The 24,120-nt window shown below is 34.8% G+C and overlaps 1 protein-coding gene across 2 annotated transcripts in view; it reads right to left on the minus strand.

Annotated features, from left to right (window-relative positions):
• arhgap45a (Rho GTPase activating protein 45a) overlaps positions 1-23,993 on the minus strand; it is a 35,939-nt gene extending 11,946 nt beyond the window's left edge. Inside the window, exons 1-13 of one of the 2 annotated variants that reach the window (XM_051868340.1) lie at positions 23,733-23,993; positions 17,927-18,305; positions 9,518-9,664; positions 8,935-9,019; positions 7,472-7,544; positions 6,183-6,258; positions 5,682-5,813; positions 5,427-5,488; positions 4,818-4,928; positions 3,634-3,714; positions 3,362-3,541; positions 2,851-2,988; positions 315-505 (exon numbers count right to left, since the gene is read on the minus strand). In XM_051868340.1, the coding sequence (XP_051724300.1) occupies positions 315-505; positions 2,851-2,988; positions 3,362-3,541; positions 3,634-3,714; positions 4,818-4,928; positions 5,427-5,488; positions 5,682-5,813; positions 6,183-6,258; positions 7,472-7,544; positions 8,935-9,019; positions 9,518-9,664; positions 17,927-18,305; positions 23,733-23,813 (1,736 nt within the window). In that variant the 5' untranslated portion in view covers positions 23,814-23,993. The remainder of the gene's footprint in view (positions 1-314; positions 506-2,850; positions 2,989-3,361; positions 3,542-3,633; positions 3,715-4,817; positions 4,929-5,426; positions 5,489-5,681; positions 5,814-6,182; positions 6,259-7,471; positions 7,545-8,934; positions 9,020-9,517; positions 9,665-17,926; positions 18,306-23,732) is intronic. The other variant, XM_051868347.1, reaches the window with a different exon arrangement.
• Between the last annotated feature and the right edge of the window lie 127 nt (positions 23,994-24,120).

Genomic DNA, 24,120 nt, shown 5'->3' on the forward strand with positions numbered 1-24,120 from the left:
TAAAATTAATTTTCAATTGTTAAATCATCAAGCTTTTATTTTAGCAGAAAATTTTACTTTATTATAAGCACTTTTACTAGTTTGAGAAGATGGTTGATGGTTTAAATTATATTTATCTAATTAAATCCCAGCCTTTATGATTTGATAATCAAACAAAGCCATATCTCAATTCCGGTTTTATTTTGATAAATCATGCAGCCCTAACATCAACTGTAAATTAAACATGCAAAGTGAGGTCATGTGACAACAGTGTAGTATGCTAAGTATTCCATTCTGAATACAGTCTTGTTCTAACAGGAAGGAAGTTGTCTTACTGGTGGCTGGACGCAGAGTACGGCTCAAACTGGTACTGTAGGGGCAGGTCTGTGCGGAGCTGCAGGTTTTTGACGTATGAAGCGTACTGCTGACCCGGATCATACAGCTTACAGCTCTCACAGAGCGTCTGGAAATGCACCGGCAGCGCTGCTGTCTGCACATGCATCGTCTGATAGTAGGAGATGGTGCACTGGACAGAGAGAAAAAGGATTCATTAAACACAATCATCCCTATTCACATACCAGATGTCCTAAAAGGTAGGCAGGATTAGGATTTGTGTGTCCCAAATACAGTATACGGTACAAATACAGTTTTTGGCAAATATTACTTACAACCCTTTGTAAACCTTGTAACCCCTTTAAAGTCCTCAGCATATTTTACACAGTCGTATCCACACAGCTTTCACAAGTATACTCGAGTACAGATGAACGCAGTTGACACACAGTACAATTGCTTTTTATACCCTACCAGACATCAGAGGGCAGCACTGAGTCATGTCATTTACAGGACATTCGCTCGGAAGGACAGAAGAAGAAAAGTAGCGGATCTGCCATTGCCAGTGTTGCCAAGTCCACGGTTTTCCTGGGGAATTGGGCTACTTTAACACTGTTGCCTTGGGTTGTTTTTCATCTCCGTGGGTTGAAGCGACCCCAAATAACATGATATTTAGCCTTTGGAATGTGAATTTTAACCACAGGAACCCCACCAAAAACGCGGATTTTACCTCCTGGAACACGATTTTAATCGGGGGAGCCCCCGAAACACGATTGGGCTAGTTTTGAGTAGCAATTGGGTGGGTTTTGTTGTGAAAACCTGGCAACCCTGGCCATTGCATGCAAAGGCTGTATCCGAAATCGCATACTTCTCTACCATATAGTAGGCAAAAAACAGTATATGAAAAAAGATGTACGTCTTGAAGAGTAGGCAGAAAGTACCCGGATGACCTACTACTTCCGGCGAGATTCTGAACTGTGCATACGATGGACACTTTACTATCCCATGAGGCCATGGAATTTGTCATTTTAGCTGCATGAGATTCTCCAGCTTTGTTGTTGTTGAACAACTGAAGCACGAGCTGTTAAAGCTCCGCCCTCTTCTGGAAAGATGGCCGGAAGCAGCAGCTCATTTGCATTTAAAGGGACACACACAAAAACAGTGTGTTTTGGCAGTGAAGCGACGCATCTGACTCTGATAGGTCACGTGATAATGACAACATTGCAAATCTAGTTTACATTCATACTACACACACTCATACTATATGGAACAGATTTTTTTTTAGACGTCATGAAGTAATTACTTACTAAAAATAAGTACCTACTCAAGAGAGTATGCGATTTTGGATGCAGCCAATGTTTAGAACAAGAACCAAAACAAAAAGTCTTCTTCAACTACTGCACAGTACATCACAACTGTGCCTATTGCCACCTAGTGGACTCTTCTGTCTCAACATTCACCTTGCGCATGTGTTGTTGTATGTGCAACATCCATACGGTCACAAAAAATGGGTTGCACACGGATGGTGTGCAGAGATCCTCCCGACAGGGCTGTTGAGGTAAAGGAATTTCCCTTGAGGTGATTTTGAGTGGCTCAATATCATTTCCCTTAATCACTTGGAATTCGCTATGAAGCTGATTTATTATTTAAACCCCTTTATTACTTATGAATTTGTTTTATGCACTATTCTATATGCATATAAGTTGTTGGAGAAAATATATAAAATCCTATAGGTACGGGAAAAAAAATATCAATAGTATAACCTTTGTGAACATAAGGTAGCTACAAGTATTAAATCTCAAATCTCTAATTAATATATTATACACCATTATGCGTTTAATTCTCAAAATTATTAATATATCATACACTTCAGTTAAGCGCGATCTGCTGTGACGTCACAATCAAGTTGAATTGTGGGATGTATAGCTGCTTAAAGTGTACATCGGTGTAGACTCGCTCCCTCGGTCAAAATCGAGGGGACGAGGGTCTGCCCATATAAATTTCCCTCGTCCACTTCACGAAGTGGAATGCGCTTCAAAATGGCGGCGGGGATTCCCCTTTGAGGGGAAGTTCTTAAGGAAATTTGCGAGTGCGTGTCTAAAAGTGGAGTGAAACATAGCCTATGTGTGTGTGTGTGTGTGTGTGTGTGTGTGTGGAGGAGCTGCCTGAGCTCCACCTCCGCCTCTGACACAGAAAGCAGCACGATAGGCTAAGTTAACAAACATGCATGTAAACACAACTGGCAATATACTGCGTCACCAAAACTTGTGCGAAAAGTTGACAATTATCCCTACCTTCCGATGAGGAAAATTACATCACGATCTCCACAGAACGTGGACTACCGATGTATACTTTGGGCTTAAGTCTTTGGGCATAACGTTTTTGGGAACAATTTCACTTAAGTCACTTTTTTCATATTAAAACAATGGGAATGGAGGTTTTCATTACAATAAAAATATCTTTAATTGTCATGAAAATAATATCAAAATCCTAAAATGATCCTACATTTTATACACAAATAAAGACATATATGACTCTCACCGCTCGCAGGATCTGGTCTGTCTGTCTGATGAGTTCTTGGATCTGTTTGAGCACGTTCACCTTCATGTCCTCCAGCTCCTGCTGCTGAGTCGTGGCGTCAGCGATGCAGGTGCGATATGTTGCCTCGGCCTCCTCCGCCTGTGGACACAAACACACACGAGACTTGATAACTAATTGAAAACTAATTAGTCGACTTGATTGTTTTTGTGAATCCGGCACAAATGCTGCTGAAAACATTTTTTTAAAATTAATTAAAGGCAACTCCACAAATACTACAATAATGTATCAATTGCAGAGAAAAAATAAATAAATTGCAGAGAAAAAATTTAAATAATTATTTATAACAAAAATAAAATGTAGGAGATGATGCCTGTAAAGAGAATCTAACGTCAATCTATGCAACAAAATGTTGGTTCCCTGCACGTGACCGCAAAAGCAAAGTCACATTCACCTAACACAAAATGTGTGAGATTAGCTCACGTTAGATCATTTCCTGTTTGAGCTTGCTGACCTTGTTGCGTGCTTCCTCTTCTAGTCGTCTCTTCTTGTCCAGGGCTTTAGTGGTTGAGCCACTTCCTGTTCCGCTTTGTTCCTCTTCAACCTTATTGGCTACTGTCCGAGCTCTCTCATACTCCTCACAGCGGCCCATGTACAAATGACGCGCCTTGCGGAGGTTACTCTCAGCATCAGCCTGATGAACACAAAAACACACAAATCTTTAAAGCATCAACACAGATATACATATGAGTCATTTAGTTCATTAAGGGAGGAATGAATTTCTACCAGTTTTCTCTTGGCTCTCTGCCACTGCTCTTTAATGTCTCTGCGCTTCTTCTCATGTTCCTGTCTGCGCTGTGTCATGGGCTGAACAAGACAGAGATAGGGAAAGAATCTTTTAAAGGTTTAATTTCATTTGTTTTTTGTTTTTGTTTTTTTCATTAGACTTACTTTGGTGAATCTCACAAAACCTGCCAAGAACAAAAGAATCTCAAAAGAAATAAATGTGACCCTGGACCACAAAACCAGTCATAAGGGTCAATTTTTTGAAATTGAGATGCATACATCATCTGAAAGCTGAATAAATAAGCTTTCCATGGATGTATGGTTTGTTAGGATAGGACAATATTTGGCCGAGATACATTTTATTTGATACAAATCTGGAATCTGACGGTGCAAAAAAAATCTAAATATTCAGACAATTACCTTTAAAGTTGTCCAAATGAAGTCCTTAGCAATGCATATCCACTCACAAAAATACATTTTTTATATATTTATAGAAGGAAATGTGCAAAATATCTTCATGGAACATGATCTTCACTTAATGATTTTTGGCATAAAAGAAAAATCGATAATTTACAAATATACCCGTGCTACTTATGACTGGTATTGTGGTCCAGGGTCACAAATGAGAAATGAGAAATTAAAATGTCATATGGGAAATAATGCAAAAAAAAAAAAAAAAAAAGCTTCGTAATGATCCAAAAATTAGGCTTTAATTTAAAAAATATTTTTAAAAAATATATATAATAATATAATATAATAAAACATACATAATAATAAATACTTTTATTAATTTATTATTTATTTATTTGGAATAATAATAAAATAAATAATATATATAATAAAATTATATATATAAACATATATATATATATATTTAAATACAACATTTGCTGTAAAAAATACAGATTTATAATTTATTTTTTCACATTTTTTCTTTTAAATAAGGAGTGAAATACTACATATAAATAATAAATTTAAATACAATATTTACAATATTTATTGTATTATACAAATATTTAAAAACAGATTTATAATTATTTTTCAAAATATAATTATTATTTTTTTCTTTTGATTTAGCGGTGAAATATGACCCAGACATTCCTTTGCTTCACCCACTTTTGCAAATATACTTTCACACTGTCATCTTGCTGTAATGTGTGTTGCCAGAGCAGGTGGTGTGGTACCTGTAGAAACGAGTGTGTGTAGATGTTATTTGTGGCTTGCTGTAAACCGCAGCTCTGCTCTGAGTCCTGCTCGAGAGCCAGAGAGAAGATAGACAACAGCGGCATGTGATCCTGACAGAGAGAGAGAGAGAGAAGATTGAGAAACCTCTTTTACCATATGCTGTATACTGTAAGCATGTGATATTACAAAATATTGTGGTATGATAATGATAACTCTGTATTTAAATTAAAATGATAATTCTGTCATGATCCATTCAAACTCTGATCTTTCCTTTTCTGTTTGTTTTTTTTTCAGTAAAAAAAAAAGTCGACTGTAAATTCGACTGACATTGTTCAAAAATGACTAAAACACTATAAAATTATCATAAACATAACTTAAAAATAGTCTATATGACCTTTATTCTATATTTAATGTACTTGGAAGATACTGTTAAAATTGTACTGATCACTTTTAAGGTATTTTATGATAGTTTTATGGTGTTTTAATGACTTTTAAGATGATTTTTCACTGTCTGGGTAATCTTTAAAGTTTTTACAACATAAGCTTCACTAGTGTCATTTCAATCTGCAGAAACACAACTGAAACACAAGCGAAACACACTGATTTACCTGAATGATGTTTTGTTTGCAGGACTGGTAGAGTCTCTGAAGACCTTTAGAAAACTCGTTCTCTGTGACAGAAAAACAAGAGTAAAAGAGTCATAATATGACTCAATGTTCGACTGGATGGTTTTTAAATGCATCTGTCTAGATGGGCTGTTCAAGTTATTACCAGAAGCCATTAAAATGTCAGTTGAAATGCTTATGACAGTAAAAACACATGGATTTCAAAAATCACCAGTAAAATAAACAGTGTGGCATTACCGAGAGCGATTCTCTTGTCTACGTAGCAGATGATGTCCTTCATGTATTTGGCGATAGATTTGGCATAATTCAGAGCCGAATCCACACCACCTTCACTGCGCTGCAGGAGAATATCAACTTCCTGTGGACTCACTGCTGACACACATGCTAAACATCAGCCATCCCATATATGAACAAATAACACTTTTAAATGAAAAATAGTGTTCAGAATGGAATACGAGAGTGATGCATACTACATACTGAGCAGTGTATACTGTGTACTGCCTATTATATTTTTAAAAGGCCATATTATGCCCTTTTACAATTCTTGATGTTGTTTATGGGCTCTACTAGAACAGGTTTTCATGTTTGAATGTTCATTATTTTCCTCATATTCAGCTCCTCTCTTCCCAGTCTGTCAGTAACGCTCTGCACACTATGCATACTGTGTACTTTCAAAAACAGAAGTTGGTATGCCGTTCTGCTCATAACTAAAGACAATAAAAAGAGTGATTGACTCACTGCAGTCCTGATGGTCGTATTTTCCTCCTCCTTCAGGACCCTGACCTGATGACACCCTGTACAGGTCCTCCATAGACTGCACACATTCACAGGACAGAGGCACGGCAACTTATTACATATTTTCTTTTTTTGAAAATAACATGCACTATGAAATTAAACAGGGTGGATTGTAATTTCACGGTGCCGAGGTCAACATCAGATACATGCGGTGAGACAGTAGTCTTATCACTTCCTTTTCTGAGGGCTGTTGGGTAGATTTGGCTCTTCCGTTGCAGTATTACTTCACCTTTTAGGGACTGATATTACCTTAGAGGAGGCGGTTATCAAACACACTCTCGTAAAATGCTCTCGCACTGTAAATCAGATTCATTCTAGTGAATCAATTCATTTGTAATGATTCACTTGAACACGAATTCCCAAGCCGAAGGCTTGAAACCCTTTCTTGAAGTTGTCCTGAGATTTTAAGCTAATAATTTAACAAAAATTTAAGTTCCTCTGATGTTAATTAAAGGTCACATGACATGCAGGTAAACATAAAATATTTTAAAGTGTTTTATTTAGATTGTTTTCATAAAAAAAAGTATGTATTATTTTAATTTTACATTTTAATGATTTAGATACTAGATTTTCATGAACTCACGAACTCTCTGCATCCTGGGAAATGAATGTAAGTGAACTGACTAAAAATAAAACATTAGGTCTTCTTTTATGTACTGAAATATTTTGTTAAATGCTGCAGTTCATTTCTATGTTTATTAGCATATTCTAGTTATTAATCATTATTTAAATGATTATCTTTTACATATAATGTTTTCAAAAAAGACATGTTAGATGTTAGATATAATGTTGAATCAAAACTAAATTATATCACTGAATAGTTATATTTATAAAATAACACTGCCAATGTATGTTCAATGTACTTTACTACTTTTGGTTCGTAGCTTGTGCTTTTTTAAAAATGTTTTTTGAACTATGTTAAATAATGACTAGCATTTCGCTTGGCAAAATTCAGATTCAAAGTAGCTTGACAAACAACTCTATGGTAAAGTGCATTTTAATTTCTGTGAAATTTCTGGGAAACAATTTTAGTGGCTCTTCTGGACAGTCAAAATGATTCATTTGTCATCAGTGATGTTCTGAGAAGTGTTTCTTGAAGACTTGCGTCTGTATAGAGGTGTGGAGGAAACAATATGCTTGCAAGACAACTCAGGAAGCGACCCACACACACACTTCTAACAACATCCGCACTGCGTACACACACTCACACACACACACACACACACACTCACCCTGCTCTTTTCTGTCGGCGGCAGGGACAGAAGAGTACTGCTGTCAATCTCTCCCATCAACAACTCTGAAACACTGACAGAGAGAGAAAATACTCAGACTTTTATAGACTTAATGAAGTTCTCAATTATCAACTCAGTCTCAGATGTTTCTTCTTATAGAAAAATAAATAAAAAAGACACAAATGAGTCAATATTTCTTGTCTAGTAAGAGTATAGAGCTATAAAGTGAATGTGGAGCAGCTCAAATCATTTGTTGAGAAATGTTTGAGTTCATACTGGTGAATCTGAGTACAGTTTGAGACACTGTAGAGATCTCTTCTAAAACTCTATAGGACACATGTAAGATTAATGAAGCATGAGAAAAAAACAGAAAAGTGTTCATTTCCTCTCTATTTAATCTTTTAGATTAAAACAACTGAATTATATCGTAGCTTGTTCTTTTTGATATCGTATCGTATTAAAGAGATGAAAATCTTCTTCTCTGTTTTTCATTAATCATTCTAAGATAAAATCTGCATTTGGTTGTGCAAGACAAGGATGTTATGAGGGTCAATGCAGAGTAGTGAGAGTGTCACATGTGAAGAGGGCGTTACAGAAGAGGTCTTAAAGGTACAGCACAAAAAAAAAAGAAGTTTCATTCTACACTTACATTACATTTATTCATTTAGCAGGTGCTTTTATCCAAAGCAGCTTACAATAGAGAAACAAAAGCAATTTGTCACAGAGCCAAAAATATTTACAGAAATTTTAGAGACAAGGTGGAAAATGATGAACATTATAAGTTATCTTTGTATGTATATATATATATATATATATATATATATATGGGGATTTACATCACATTAATTTATTTTAAATAATATTTATATATTGAAATATTTGAATAATAATAATAATAATATATAAAGTAATATATTAAATGTTTATATATATATATATATATAAAATGTAAAAAATAATATTATATTACATAAAATTAATTGAATTTAAAATAATATTTTAATTTAGTTATACATGTATATAATTAAAATATAATAAAATGCATATTTAATTAATTAATATTTATTTAATATAATGATATATTTATATATTGAAATATTTGAATAATAATAATATATAAAGTAATATATTAAATGTTTATATATATAAACATTTATAATGTAGTTAAAGTTTAATTATATGTAATTTTATATATATATATAATTAAACTTTAACAATATTATAAGTGGCTTTTAGGGACATATATATCTACACAGACTTATATATATTTAAAATAATATCATATTACATAAAATTAATTGTATTAATAATATTTTAATTTAGTACATATATACACAATTAAAACATAATCAAATACATATAATTAATATTTATTTATTTAATCATATTTAATATAATTATATTATAATTTAAAATAAAGAAAATGAGCAGGTAATCTGTGAAAGCAGAACGTCGTTTCTTACTTGCTGCTGAAGGCCACGGCAATGGTCTCGATGGCCTTCTCAAAGTCTTTCTTCTGAGCGTCAGTCGTGCCTTCATAACTGAACCCTGACAAACAGAGAAGAGAACAACTTTACTGTCACATCTCATCTAAAACAAACGTGTGCTTCTGCTTTGATAACAAATAAAACTAGAAGTGACATCACATTTAGAGGAAAAAAATGGAAACACCTGTACTTCAGTTACTCATGTCTGCATACTATATGTGTTTTTCCTTCAGAGGATTAGATGCTAGTTGTGTGCTAGCTGCTGTTTGGGTATATACTGTGGCTTTGCTCATGTTTGTGCTGAATTATTTGCTTCATGTTGATGTGTTTGCGATCATGAGAGTGTGAGAGGAATGAACCGATGACATGGGTTGAGTTTAATATGGCTGTTGGACTTGTGCCTAAAAACTCTCTAAATTACTTGAAATTTATATTGATTAACCCCCCTTTAAAGTTTCATTTAATTTAATATAATTTGCTTATATTCCTTTTTATTGCGGTTGTGTGATATAAATGATAGATGATAGAAATGAAGTCCTTATGTTAAAACATGACTGACCTTTGACCTTTGAGATAAGAGTTCCAGCTGCGGTGAGTGTTTCCACGGTGTTCAGCAGAGGATACGTGCTGATTACCTGCCGCAAAACACGCAGAACCTCCCCTAAACACTCGTGAACGGCCGGCCTGCTGCACGGCTCCTCTTTCACTGCAGAGAGACAGTTAATACTCATCAGAAAACATCTTCATTCATGAACACAGACACATTTACGGTCATCACATCAACAAGCATTTGGACAAATAGTTTGCTTTAAAAGTGTTTCAAATAAATGACATTCACTTTTTATATTTTTTTAAAGGATTAGTTCACTTTCAGTCGAAGAGAAATGAAGGTTTTTGAGGAAAACATTCCAGGATTTTTCTCCATATAGTGGACTTCACTGGGGTTCAACGGGTTGAAGGTCCAAATGTCAGTTTCAGTGCAGCTTCAAAGAGCTCTACATGATCCCAGACAAGGAATAAGGGTTTTATCTAGAGAAACCATCGGCCATTTTCTAAAAAAAAAAAAAACAAATGCTCATCTTGCACTGTTCTGCGATGCGCCACACACGACGTAATCACGTTGGAAAGGTCACACGTGACGTAGGCGGAAGTACTGATCCAGTGTCTCCAAAGATAATGTGCAAAGACTAAGTCAAAGGGCCTTTACAAAATGAGGTAAAACAATGTTGTCGGACGATTTTAAAGCTGGAGGAGAAAATGAGATGGAGTTTGCCTTTCCAACGTGATTACGCAGTGCGTGGCGCATCTCAGAGCTGTGCAAGATGAGCATTTGTGGTTAAAAAGTATATACATTTTTATTTTTTTAGAAAATGAGCGATTGTTTCTCTAGATAAGACTCTTATTCCTCGTCTGGGATCGTGTAGAGCTCTTTGAAGCTGCACTGAAACTGACATTTGGACCGTCAACCTGTTGAACCCCAGTGAAGTCCACTATATGGAAAAAAATCCTGGAATGTTTTCCTCAAAAACCTTCATTTCTTTTCCACTGAAGAAAGAAAGACATGAACATCTTGGATGACATGGGGGTGAGTAAATTATCAGCAAATTTTAATTCTGAAGTGAACTAATCCTTTAATCTAAAGCCACATCATTCTGATACTTTTAAATGTGTATTAAGTGTGCAAACAACACTGTAAATCACACAGAAACACAATTGCCACATGTTAGGAAGTAGATCTACTGTTGTTCTGCCTCTTATTTTCACCAAAACATGTCAGTTATTTGTCCACTTCCTACCCACCCATTCCCACAATGCACTTCTCAGTGCCTGAACATTCCACTCAATACCACAAGAGGGAACTTACAGCCACACACTTACGTCTACGATACTACATATTACAGTCATCTCATGAGTTCATCAGGTTCAACAGATGCACATGTTCAGAGCAATGACTTTTGCTTCACTTTGTGATTAAATCAAACCATTAATCTATAAAATAAGTAAGTAAATGTTTTGTTTTAACATCACAGAACTTGTAAATCAACATCAGCAGCCATTATCCCATGGCGTTTGAGGGAAAAAAGCAGGAGTTTGGCTGCTGGAACCGTATCCTTTTCAGCAGGACAATGAAAGCTGTTGTTGTGCACGACAAAAGTCCTTGTGTGTGTGTGTGTCCATGCCTAAATGCATGTTCAGAGTGTGGGTGTTTTTAAAAATGCAAAAAAACACAACACACAACACAAGAGTGTAACATTTCAAACAAGTCGTTCCTCTTTGATGCAGCGCTGGAAATATGATGAACTCCTACACAAGTGTGTAACTCTCAGACAATTTAATGCTTTGAAGGAAACACAAGTGGCGTTTGCACATGCAAAACTCCCTGTGACGATGCCAGAGCATTCTGGGTGGTTGCAAAATAGCAATAGTAATAGTGATGCAAGCCTCTGATGTTTTACAGGAGAGAGTTTCTGTGCATGTTGATGCACGCACGTCGCGCAGACCTGTGCAGATTTTAAACTGTCCATCTAAAACTGACACGGCACTGTCCACCACTTAAACACATGATACGATGATGACAGAGATAAAAAAAATCATGCCATCTGCCTAAAAACAGCCCCCACCTCTCACAGGCATCTAATCGAGCGTGATTCAACACTGACTGCTGTTTTTTGTAAGAAGAAACTGTAAAAGCCTGTACAGGCCTGCACGCTGCAGTCGTTCTGTGGCTGTGAGCAGTGAATGAATCGCCTTTTGTGGCTTTTACAGCTCTGAGACTGCTAAGGAAATGACAACTATATTTGAAGAAAAACACGACAACGCTACGTGACTTCCCAGAGGAAGATGTTATTGCTCAGAGGTTGCTCTTTCATTGCTCAAGAGACCTCATTGAGTTCTCTGTTATGCTTCATTTAATATCAGCTTTTTCTCAGGTACTTAGGAAATATCAGAATAGACACAAATGAGTTGATAGTGATTTATTGGTAACACTTTAAACTCTTAAAGCCCTTATATATAATGCACTATAAGAGTATCTTTAATGCATTAATTATGCACCTTATAATGCACTGTATGATCTCATGAATAATTGTAACCTTAGTTCTAATAATTATCTATTCATTGTTACACCTTTAGAAAGTATAATGCATTAAAACACATGATAAACAACCAATTTCAGATGTAACAATGAATGAGATTATGATGCATTTTAACTAGAGATGCACCGATACTAAATTTCTCCACCGATAATTCAGAGTGATACCGATAACGATACCGATAGTTTGGGGGTTCTGCCTTTTATGCCTTCTTTTAAATTAATGATAATTTCATTATAATTAATAATTAATCATTATATTTTTAATTATTATATTTTGAAAGAAATGCAAATAAAAACTTTATTCTCTCCATTTCATCAACTTGTTTCAGAGTAACTGGTATCAGTTATAAACAAACACATTACTCAAATTAATACTAACACACATTAACTAAATTCTGAAGATTAAATTACAGGGTATCCGCGGGGCATTAAAAGTCATTAAAAGTCATTAAATGGATTTTGCGAAAATTAAGGCCTTAAATGGCATTAAAAAGCATTAAATTTTATTCCTACAGGCATTAAATTTTTTTTAGATAGTTTTGAAGAAAAATAATACTACCAGTTTATATTGAATTTAGCCTTCATAATTAATAACTTTGATTTGCTGTCGTAAAATATGTACATTGGTGTGATACGCACGCTGAACCAGTTTGGTAATTACCTCCGGCCGGTGCAAAATTGCCACAATGCCGTTTTGGACAGCGGCGGGCTGGGACCTGGAGACGGAAGGCCGCATCAGTGTTGCCAACTTAGCACCTTTTCAGACCCCTTTTGCGACTTTTTCCCAAGAAAGCGCATTGTGACAAATATACTTGTTAACCTGATCTAGCTTCCGAGACTCCCCGGTACTGCAGCACGAGCGCGAGATCTTGCTTTTCTGCCGCGGCCGCAGGCGCACCTCTCTCTGCGTCTACTGTTCAGTGAGCGCCTGAGACGAGCAGCGCATTCAGTTGAGGATGTGTTCTCTGCCAGAGAACAAATAAAATAGATACTATTGCTTCTAATCTGAGTGATCATTTTACGTGTGCATATAACGCTAGCCAAAATCACAGCAACTGTCTTTATCTTATGTGTATTGTGATTTTGTCAGACAATGTCTCGATTATAAATCAGGATTTAGCGCTGTTTTAACATGTCAGGGCTCAACACTAACGCTTGTCAATTAGTTCGGGATAAGTGGATTTTTTTTGAAGGGGCAAGTGAAAGAGAATTTTACTTGCCCGGCCGGACAAGGACCTGATTAAAATGTCAATAATAATAAAAATAAAAAAAACGCGAGAATGATTTTTTTATTACATTTAGTGTAAGTGGCGATCGATAGTGGATGAGGCTGTATAATGTACTGATGATAACAAGGTTGCGCTGTTGAGGCTCGCGCACCATCTCGAGGAGAAATGGAAACATGAGCGAAGCACACACAAAAGAAACTCAGTTAAACATACTGCGGTAAAAATTCTAAATGTGGAGTTTTTATAACTTGATACAGGTAAGCAAAATCACACAACCAAGAATTCTGTTTTCCTAAACAGGCTACCATCACGATTAAAAACGTGACACTTATTTCATACAACAGTTCAGTTTACAAAAAGTTAATATTAAGTCACTTACATTTTAGAAGTAACATTGACTGTTTTTGTTCTATTTTAGCAGCAAAAATAGTTTCAAACAAAGATCACAGCAGAACCATAGCGTAGCAACACTGCATACTGCATACATGTGCATACCATCCACCCTATCCGCCCTAAATAGTATTGAATATTAATAATGTTACATACTATTTAGGATGGATAGAATGTTCATTGAGATGCAGGCTCAGCCTTGTTTTCGTTACTGAATGTTTCAGCAATTTGAAGCATTTTGAGTCAAAGATTCAATGACCCATTCATAAACAACTGCCTCATTCTTAAATGAATCAGCCATTGGAATGAATCGTTTAAATGAATGACTCACTTATTAAGACTTGTTACTTGACGCCACCTACTGGTGGTTTAGTTTAATTTTTAAAAGTATCATTTCCCCCCAACATTTCTTACAATCCCATAACATTATTTAATGCAATTGTATTTTTTTTATTGTAAATTTGTAAATGATTTAATTTGATTGGTAACATCCCTTAGTGTCTTATTACAATTAAATTTATTGATCGAATTTAAGAATTTAAAATGAAAGATGAATCATACATTTTACATGAATTGTATTTTTTTTTTCTTTCGGACAAGCAACTGTTTTACTCATACAAGTGAATGACAAGGCTTAATGTCGAGCCCTGTATGTAGTCTTAATGGGCTGCGTTTCAGTCACCATTTCATATTGCCTGACAACAAAAACAGAAAAATATATAGATGAAACAATTTTATTGGGAATTTGGCTGTATTAAAATATATTATGTGAGCAAAAAGGGTAGCAGCAGAGAAGCAAACAAATTGCCGCATGACGTCATCTATCGACAATTAGCGACATATATATATATATATATATATATGGCATTAAAAATTTAAAAATTGGCATTAAAAAGCATTAAATTAGTTTTGATGAAACCTGCAGAAACCCTGAATTAACTTTCTGAATGTTATTAATTCATATAATTACTGTTAATATTGACATCAAACTGGTTTCTTAGCATTTTCTTTACACAAAGCACAAATTCAGAGCATTTTCATGCCCTCTTTTGATTGACAGGATATATAGGCCCTGATTATTGGCTGTTTTTAAACGATATCTAGTCGATACCGATTATTTAACGATATATTAGTGCATCTCTAATCTTTACTTTGGTTACAATTATAAAGCATTATAACATACATTATTAATACCTTTAAAATGCATTTATATATATAGGGCCCTATTTTAACGATCTATGCGCATGGTCTAAAGCGCACTGCGCAAGTGCACTTAGGGCATGTCCTAGTCCACTTTTACTAGTTTAATGACAGGAAAAATGGTCGGCACACCCGGTGCATGGTCTAAAAGGGTTGTCCCTATTCTCTTAATGAGTCATGGGTGTGTTTTGGGCGTAACGTGCAATAAAACAATCAGAGTCTCATCTCCCATTCCCTTTAAAAGCCAGTTGCACTCGCGCCATGGTGGATTCGCTAAAAAATACTTGCGTAGCACCTGGTGCCGCATTGCACCGGGAGTATGATAGGGCTTAAAGGCTTTAAGGAAAGTGTTACCAATATTTCTTTAGTTTTTAAGTTACGTCAGTGTTTCCCAAACTGGGGTTCTTGAGTTGATGAAAAGCGAAAACTAAATCATAAAAATGTACAATTAATATAAATAAATAATTTTAAAAATAAAACAAAACACATCACAAACTTAAATGAAATATTCTATTTGTTTAGCTGCATGTCATGTGATTATTAACCAACATCAGAGAACCATGAACATGCGAATGTGTTGTTAGGTGTTATTTTAGTATTATTTATGTACTATTATAGTTTTTGTTATTAGCTTTATATTTTCAAATTTATTTTTTTATTTTAAAATTTTTTAATTTATAAATTAATTTTTAGTAATTTTATTATGTGCTTTTGTCATTTTTATTAGGTTTATTTATTTATTTAGGTTTATTTTTTATCTTTATTTTAGTTTCAGTTTTTATTTATTTATTTGCCAACCTTTAATATAGTTAGTTTTCTTTTAGGTAAAATTACAATTAACAAAAAAAAAACCATTTTGTTAACAATAAGAACTCTGTCGCCAAATTATTAAAATATTAACTTTCAGAGAAAATATTCAAGAAAATATTTTAGGTCAAAAGGGTCAAGCTGGCAAGAAAGTTTGGCAATCCCTGGGTTACGCTAACACCAAATGGCTGAAAGAAAGATTTGCCTTGAGATGCATTGGAAACATTACTATTGCAACTCTATAAGCAGGGCAGATGTAAACAGGAAGTAGAGCTGATGAAAATAGCGACACTTTAAGGAAGTCCACAAGGCCTGAGGAGACTCAACTGACTTCTGCTCTTTAAAGAACAGACGTGATTCACCTCTATCTCCTTTCCTCTGCCCTGGATAAAGTCAGACATGGTGCACAGCGCTCAGTTTACGAGACACACAAGAACCGACATCATTATGTGCTACAAGATGTCTTTAAACATGTTAGAATATGTGGAAGTCGAATGAGATTTGACCGCAAATAATGACTTAAATTCTTGTTCATCACACCAGACTAGAAGACTTGTAGTTGTAGTAGTTGTATGGACTACTTTTATGGTGCTGATTTGCATGGTTACCATCTCAGTTTGTCAATAGTCCTTCTTAAATTTGTGCATCTTCTATGTCTGATAATATTTCAATGAGTGAGTGACTGTGCACGAAGACTAAAAGAGGAATATCAAAAGCCCCTCTATAACACCACATCACCACATTTATGCATGCGGTGAGAAGCAGTAGGTGTCGGGTCTTCACTCTGTAGGGTTTTGCCTGTGAAACACACTTTTAAGGGAAGATGGGGGGGGGGTGAACCCCAGCGGACGTGTGTAATCTCAAACTGAAGGCTGCAATGAAAACATCTGACGCACGGTTCCTCTTCCTTCCTCTCTTTCACCATGGAAACCCAATGACAAAACACACGTTACAAATAGCCATTCCCAAACTCATGTTGATAAGTCAGCTGATAATGAGATCTAGAGATCGCTGATGAGTTGCGGATGAAGTACATCAGATAAAATTCAATGCTAGTTTTAATTTGACCTTGAGTGTCTTTCTTCCTTCTACAAAAATTTGGAAACTATGAATACAACAGGGGATATTATATAATATATATTTAAATTAAGTATTAAACAATTCTTCTGCCCAGTAAAATAGTTGTAACTTAATGTTCAAGGCCGAAAAGCAATGCCTTAACTTGCTTTACCTGCATTTATAACAGCTTCAAATAATTCTAATTCTTCAAACAATAAAAAAATTCTTTTACACAATATTTACTAATATTACAATCAAAAGTATTTTAATTTTTATTCACTTAAATATTTACATATTTTTGCAAATTAGTTAATTTGATGTATAATATATTCTTTTACAAAATATTTACTAATATTACAATCATTTATTCAGTCTGTACATTTTTGTGCACTGATTTATTCACTTACGTAAATATTAAATACATAAAACTTTTTAATAGTAAATTGAGTAAATATTGTGTCAAATAAATTATTTCAGACAATATTTTCTACTATTACAATGAAAAGCATTATCTTTAATTTTTAGTAATTTATTTAATAATTTGCTTTAATATGTAAGTTAACTTTTTTAATTGCAAATTGAGTTAATAATGTGTACAATAAATTATTTTACACAATATTTATTCGTATTACGATCAAAAGTATTATCTTTCATTTTTATTCAATTTATTCATTCACATATTATTTTAAGTATTTACACTTTTTATTCACAAATTGAGTAAATATTGTGTACAATAAAATAGTTTAGACAATATTTTCTAAATATTTAAAAGTATTCTTTAATTTTTAGTCATTTATTTATGAATTTACTTTAACATTAAATGTTTACATTTTTAAATTATATTGCATAATATTTATTAATATTACAATCATAAGTATTATTTTTTAATTTTTATTCATTTATTTAAATATTCACATTTTTTAATTGCAAATTAAGTATATATTGCAGACAATAAATACTTTTAGACAATATTTACTAATATTACAATCAAAAGTATTTAAAAACAAAAAATGTATATTATCTATTATATATATATATATATATATATATATATATATTCAGTTGCTATTTTGGCCTACAGACTTCATTTACAAATCACCCAAAAGTCAACCATCCGAAACCATTCTACCAACCCCAAAAAACATCTAAAAATCTCTTTTCAAACCAATACCAACTCAAAATCTCATACCTTCGCCCAGCACCATGTCCTTTAGTTTCTCCACAGCCTCTGCAAAGCGGGCAACGTCTCTTAGCAGCGAGGGAATGTCCTCCACCTCGATGACCGATGCTTCCACACCCTCTGCCGCCTGTCCAAAGTTGAGAGCGGCCCGGACGTAGCCCTTATGGAAGCCCCACGTCCCAGAGGTCTGAAAGGGGAACCCGGCAGCGCTGGCATGGCGGCTCAGAGCCGTGGGCCGCTTGAGTGTGCCGACAGGTGAACTGCATCCTGTTAGCTTGGAGTGGGCTGACGGTGTTCCCGGACAGGATGAGGGAACTGAATCAGGAAGGGTCAGCGTGCAGGGGCCATCGATAGTGTCATTGTGAGAGTGTTCCTGAAGGATGGACAACTAGGTTAACGTGGGAAGGAGAGAGAGAATAGAGTGTGAATGACAGGCGGTGGATGATTATGGAGATGAATACTATGGAGAGGGTTAATGATGTAATATATGAGGAAACAGAAATATATAATAATAACTTGTACAAGTTGTAACAAGTTGTAAATGTCAGCGCTCAAGGCTGAAAACAAGGCTGAAATAATACAGATTGTGCGCAGTCACAGGTGTGCGTTTACACGCATTTCTCATCGCCGCATCACAAACAGAGAATTTATCAATTTTTCTATATATTTAAAACATATTCAGACCTTTTTTCCCCTCAAAAAATAGAATGGATGTTATCTTTTGAACTACTGGCATGAAGACAAACAAAACAGGTTTCTACCAATCTTTCATGATTTTTCATGTGCATCACTATTTCAAAATAAAGGTCTGAACACGCCTTATGAGTCTGAAAATATTCTTGTTGCAAATTAATAAATTACTGTTCCTGTCATTTCATATTCACCAAATATGAAAACTAGTTAAATATTCTAAATTCATATAACATTAATATTAATTCTTTTTATATTTTTAATTGCAATTTGAGTAAATATTACATACAATAAATTATATTTACTAATATTACAATAAAAATGTTTATATTTAATTTGTATTTATTTATTTAAATATTAATTATTTACATATCTTACAATCTTTCTGGTTCATTTGTTTATTATTTAATGCCATATCAGCTATTTTAAGACAAGCTTGGCGTATTGAAAATTAAAATATCCATAATAAAACTGAATTAAATATATAAATTATGTACAAGTTTTACTTATAACAATATTAACCTCTTAACTGTCAGTCCCATTGTTGGGGCATATACACCAAAATGACTTTTCCAACTTAAATTGTCATAAATACTTTGGAGCACAGATTTAAGTTTGGTCTCTTTTTAAATGAGACAAGGTTATAGAAGTTTAAGTTTATGAAAAAATACAAATATAATTTGTAATATTTTATATAAAATATATTTTACAAAACATGTTTTACTCTAGAAGAACTACAAGAAAAATCAAAGCCAAAAATCTGAAAAAGTTCCAAATTCTAGGTTGATATCTTAAAAAATGAGCTTTCGGTGAGATTTTGTTTGGGTGCAGTACCAAACGTTTCCACTAGATGCCACCCAGGCTCCACTGGTGATCATTTTCAAGGACATTTTCAAACAATTTATGAAGTACACATCCTATTCAGAAGTAGTATGGGCAGTTTGGCACACCGCTGCATCACAAATGGAAAATTTATCATTTTGTCTTTATATTTAAAGGGGACCTATTATGCAAAATTCACTTTTGCATGGTGTTTGGACATAAATGTGTGTTGGCAGTGTGTGTACACAACCACCCTATAGTGATAAAAATCCAACCACTCTTTTTTTTAATCCCCATAAATCATAAGCAGTGTCTCAGAACAAGCCGTTTGCAGGTTCCTGGCAATGTGACATATTAAGTCATAATTATGAGATTAAAAAGTCGAAATTATAACTTTTTACTTAATGGTTGGAGTATGTGAAGCTACGTCACGCAGCCAATTTTTACGTCATAAATTTGACATTTTAATGTCATAGTTATTCATTTTTAAGTCATAACTTCGATTTTTCATTTCATATTTAGCATGTAATAATTTTGACTTTTTATGTCATAATTACGATTTAAAAAGCATGAGTTTTCCTTAAATGGCAGAACTGGGCTTTCATATTGACCTTAGCTATTCAATTCTGAAGAAACATGTGCCTGATTCATATCTGAATTTCTTGTGTCATGTTGTTGTCTGGTGATGTTTGTTTAGTGTCTCTCCGGCAGGTGCCAGCAGCGTCTTTGAGACAGAAGTGTCACATTAGCAACAGGCCCCGCCCACGAATGTTGACAGACACTGCCGGCATGTTCACATTCTGATGTATTAAAGGGTTAGTTCACCCAAAAATGAAAATTCTGTCATTAATTACTCACCGTCGTTTCACACCCGTAAGACCTTTGTTCATCTTCAGAACACAAATTAAGATATTTTTGATAAAATCCGATGGCTCAGTGAGGTCTCCATTGACAGCAAGTTATTTTAGACTTTCAAACAGCCAGAAAGGTACTAAAGGTGGTACGAAAGGTGACTACAGTGGTTCAACCTTAATGTTATGAAGTGACGAGAATACTTTTTGTGTGCCACAAAAAAAAAAATAGCGACTTTATTCAACAATATCTAGTGATGGGCGATTTCAAAACACTGCTTCATGAAGCTTCAAAGCTTTACGAATCTTTTGTTTCGAATCAGTGGTTCGGAGCGTGTATCAAACTGCCAAAGTCACATTTTTCAGTAAACGAGGTTTCGTTACGTCATAAGTGTTTCAAAATTTCAATGGTTCACGTGACTTTGGCAGTGCTCCGAACCAAATGAATCGAATGAAACAAAAGATTCGTAAAGCTTCGAAGCTTCATGAAGCAGTGTTTTGAAATCGCCCATCACTAGATGTGGTTGAATAAAGTCATTATTTTGTTTTTTTGGCGCACAAAAAGTATTCTCGTCACTTCATAACGTTAAGGTTGAACCACTGTAGTCACATGAACTGTTTTAAATATGTCTTTAGTAGCTTTCTGAGCATCTGAAAGTCTAAATGAACTTGCTGTCAATGCAGGCCTCACTGAGCCATTGGATTTTATCAAAAATATCTTAATATGTGTTCTGAAGATGAACGAAGGTCTTACGGGTGTGGAACGTCATGAGGGTGAGTAATTAATGACAGAAATTTCATTTTTGGGTGAACTAACCCTTTAACATGGTATTTCTTGGTTAGAGCTGATACAGACAAAAGGCACATGTGTTTACATTATTTACAGTTCCATCGAACAATTTGCGTCATAATGTTTTTCACTGACGAAAACAAGACGATAGCTAAATAAAAACCAGTTTTGAATAACAAAAACTATGACAAAAATCTATTGACATTTTCGTCAACGAATAAAAACCACACAAAAATGTAAGGGAGGGATGATTTGGGAAGAGAAAGAGATGAGCAGACATATGAATAAATCTGAAAAGGCATGACGACGCAAAAGAGAGCTCAATTCAGTCCGGTTTTCTGTGCAAACACACACAGAAAGCTGCCTCTCAGACATCGCACAAGTACTGAATTGAGCTCTCTTGTACGTCTTTTGCACTTGAACTGACAAAACACACAAAATTATGCCAAAATGCTAGTTTTGGTGAGTATTCACTTAAACACTGTCAGTTGTATCTTAAGTGAACGTAAACAGTTGGGAAAATATTAGATGTGTATCAGTGTATTGGATACGTGCATTAGATCTTAAAGTGACAGCAGCCTAATAACCTGCTGTCTGTCATTAAAGGGTTAGTTCACCCAAAAATGAAAATGTCATTAATTACTCACCCTCATGTCGTTCCACACCCGTAAGACCTTCGTTCATCTTCGGAACACAAATTAAGATATTTTTGAATTTTTGAAGAATACTTTTTGTGTGCCAAAAAAACAAAATAACGACTTTTCAACAATATAGTGATGGGCCGATTTCAAAACACTGCTTCGGAGCTTTACGAATCGAATCAGTGATTCGGATCTCCTATCAAACGGCTAAGCTGCTGAAATCACGTGACTTTGGTGCTCCGAGTCACTGATTCGATTCGCAAAGCTCTGAAGCAGTGTTTTGAAATCGGCCCATCACTATATTGTTGAAAAGTAGTTATTTTGTCTTTTTGGCGCACAAAAATATTCTCGTCGCTTTATAATATTAAGGTAGAACTACTGTACTCACATGAACTGCTTTAAATATGTTTTTAGTACCTTTATGGATCTTGAGAGAGGAAATGTCATTGCTTTGAATGTAGGCCTCATTGAGCCATCGGATTTTATCAAAAATATCTTAATTTGTGTTCCGAAGATGACCGAAGGTCTTACAGGTGTGGAACGACATGAGGGTGAGTAATTAATGACAGAATTTTCATTTTTGGGTGAACTAACCCTTTAATATTAATCAAACAAAAGACAAAGTGAAAAATTACTCAATGTTCTTGACTGAATAACTTGAATAGCTTTATTAAGGATCAATCTATATTTAATTTATACAAATAAATATGTCTGCTTGAAAGAATGAAGAATGTTGTATGCAAGCTGTTATAAAGAATGTATAGGCCTATATGCTATCATGCGTTTTTGTATGATTCAAATTATATGAATTCATACAAAATCATAAAATAGTTATGTTTTCCCGAGAGATTGGGTTGGTTCATCACTATTTCAAAATAAAGGTCTGACACGCCTTATGAGTCAAATTCTCGCAAATTAATAAATTGCTGTTCTTCTGTCATTTGTATTGAAAATCAGTCACCAAGTTTGAAAACTAGAGTTTGTAAACTTTAGTTTGTCAATATTACTTTATGTTCCGCATTTTTATACAGTTCTTGATGTGTAATTATGGGTTCTAGGTGTCATCTGTTATTTGTGATGCCCTCCTGGGTTCCTTGAAGCACCAGTCAAAAGGAAATTAAAGGAACTTGACATTTCACTTAAAGTAAATGAGGTCCAAAGTTGTTTGGACCCCAATGTTCTTCAAATATCTTTTGTGTTCTAGTCCTACAGGTTTGGAATAACAGTAAAAGATCACAGAATTGTCATTTTTGGATTAACTCTCTTTATGTTTGCTCTTTTAATCAAGAATCACGGTTCTATGGAGATTCATATAAGTTCTTTGTTAAATTATAGGTTCTTCAGATCAGTGTATTGCAACTTATATTGCATTAACAGAAAAAGTGAAGCCCGTCTGGATTCTATTCTATTCTTGTTTCCATCTGGAGCTGTAAAACTAAACAGTTGCTTGTTCTGAGATGACTCTTGCATGACTTCCTCTCAGTTTAATTTTGGCATTGTTTGTGAAACAAAGAGAAAGACATACTTTTTGTGCTCTTCACTAGGCATTGTTCACCTACAACAGTTGTACATAACCGTTCATCATCAATATGCAATATTCACTAGTGAATTACAACATCTGAACAAATCATCCTTTTGAGCCGATTCCTTTTAATGATTCACTTCACGTCATAAAACACTCTACTATTGTGAACCGGTTCACTGAAATGAATCATTAGAGCAAACCAATTCTCTGCAATGAATCAGACTCCCACACATGTCCAGTATCTATAAGAAATGGAGTAAATTTAGTCTTTCAAACAAAATTCTTGTGTGAACTGCTTAAGGAAAGCAAGAGGATGAATGTGAACTCGTTTGTCAGCCGTTTAAAATGGAGAAAATTTTGTAAAGTCGCTTTACGCGTACGTTTTAGGGGAGATTAAACCAGTTTTCTCTTTTAAACACCCTTACAGCAGTAATATCAACCGATCACAAAATTAAACTCGGTTTTTGATTTTCCTAAGAAGGGCTGTTGGTCTTACCGAAGGGTTTTGAACGGAGTTGCTCTTTTTGGATGCTGGAGAAGCTTTAGTCGTCTGCTCCTTTTTCTTTCGAGAAAACATGTTCACACTGTTCACAGAAATCGTGCCGCAAATCTTCAGGAATGAGACAAATACTTGTGAAAATGTTTCCGCAAGCTCCTCTGTGACTGACAGTTACTTCCCCATCATGAGAGTTCAGTTACTCGCTCCCGCGCGCTCTCTTCCTGCTGCAGTTTAGCGCGGTGACGCGCGTCTGTCTCAAAGACGCTGCTGGCACCTGCCGGAGAGCCACTAAACAAACATCACCAAACAACGTGACACGAGAAATTCAGATATGAATCTGGCACAGGTTTCTTCAGAATTGCATAGCTAAGGTCAATATGAAAGC

The sequence above is a fragment of the Ctenopharyngodon idella genome, chromosome 2 (assembly GCF_019924925.1).
Source record: "Ctenopharyngodon idella isolate HZGC_01 chromosome 2, HZGC01, whole genome shotgun sequence".
In the NCBI taxonomy this organism is placed as follows: Eukaryota; Metazoa; Chordata; class Actinopteri; order Cypriniformes; family Xenocyprididae; genus Ctenopharyngodon; species Ctenopharyngodon idella.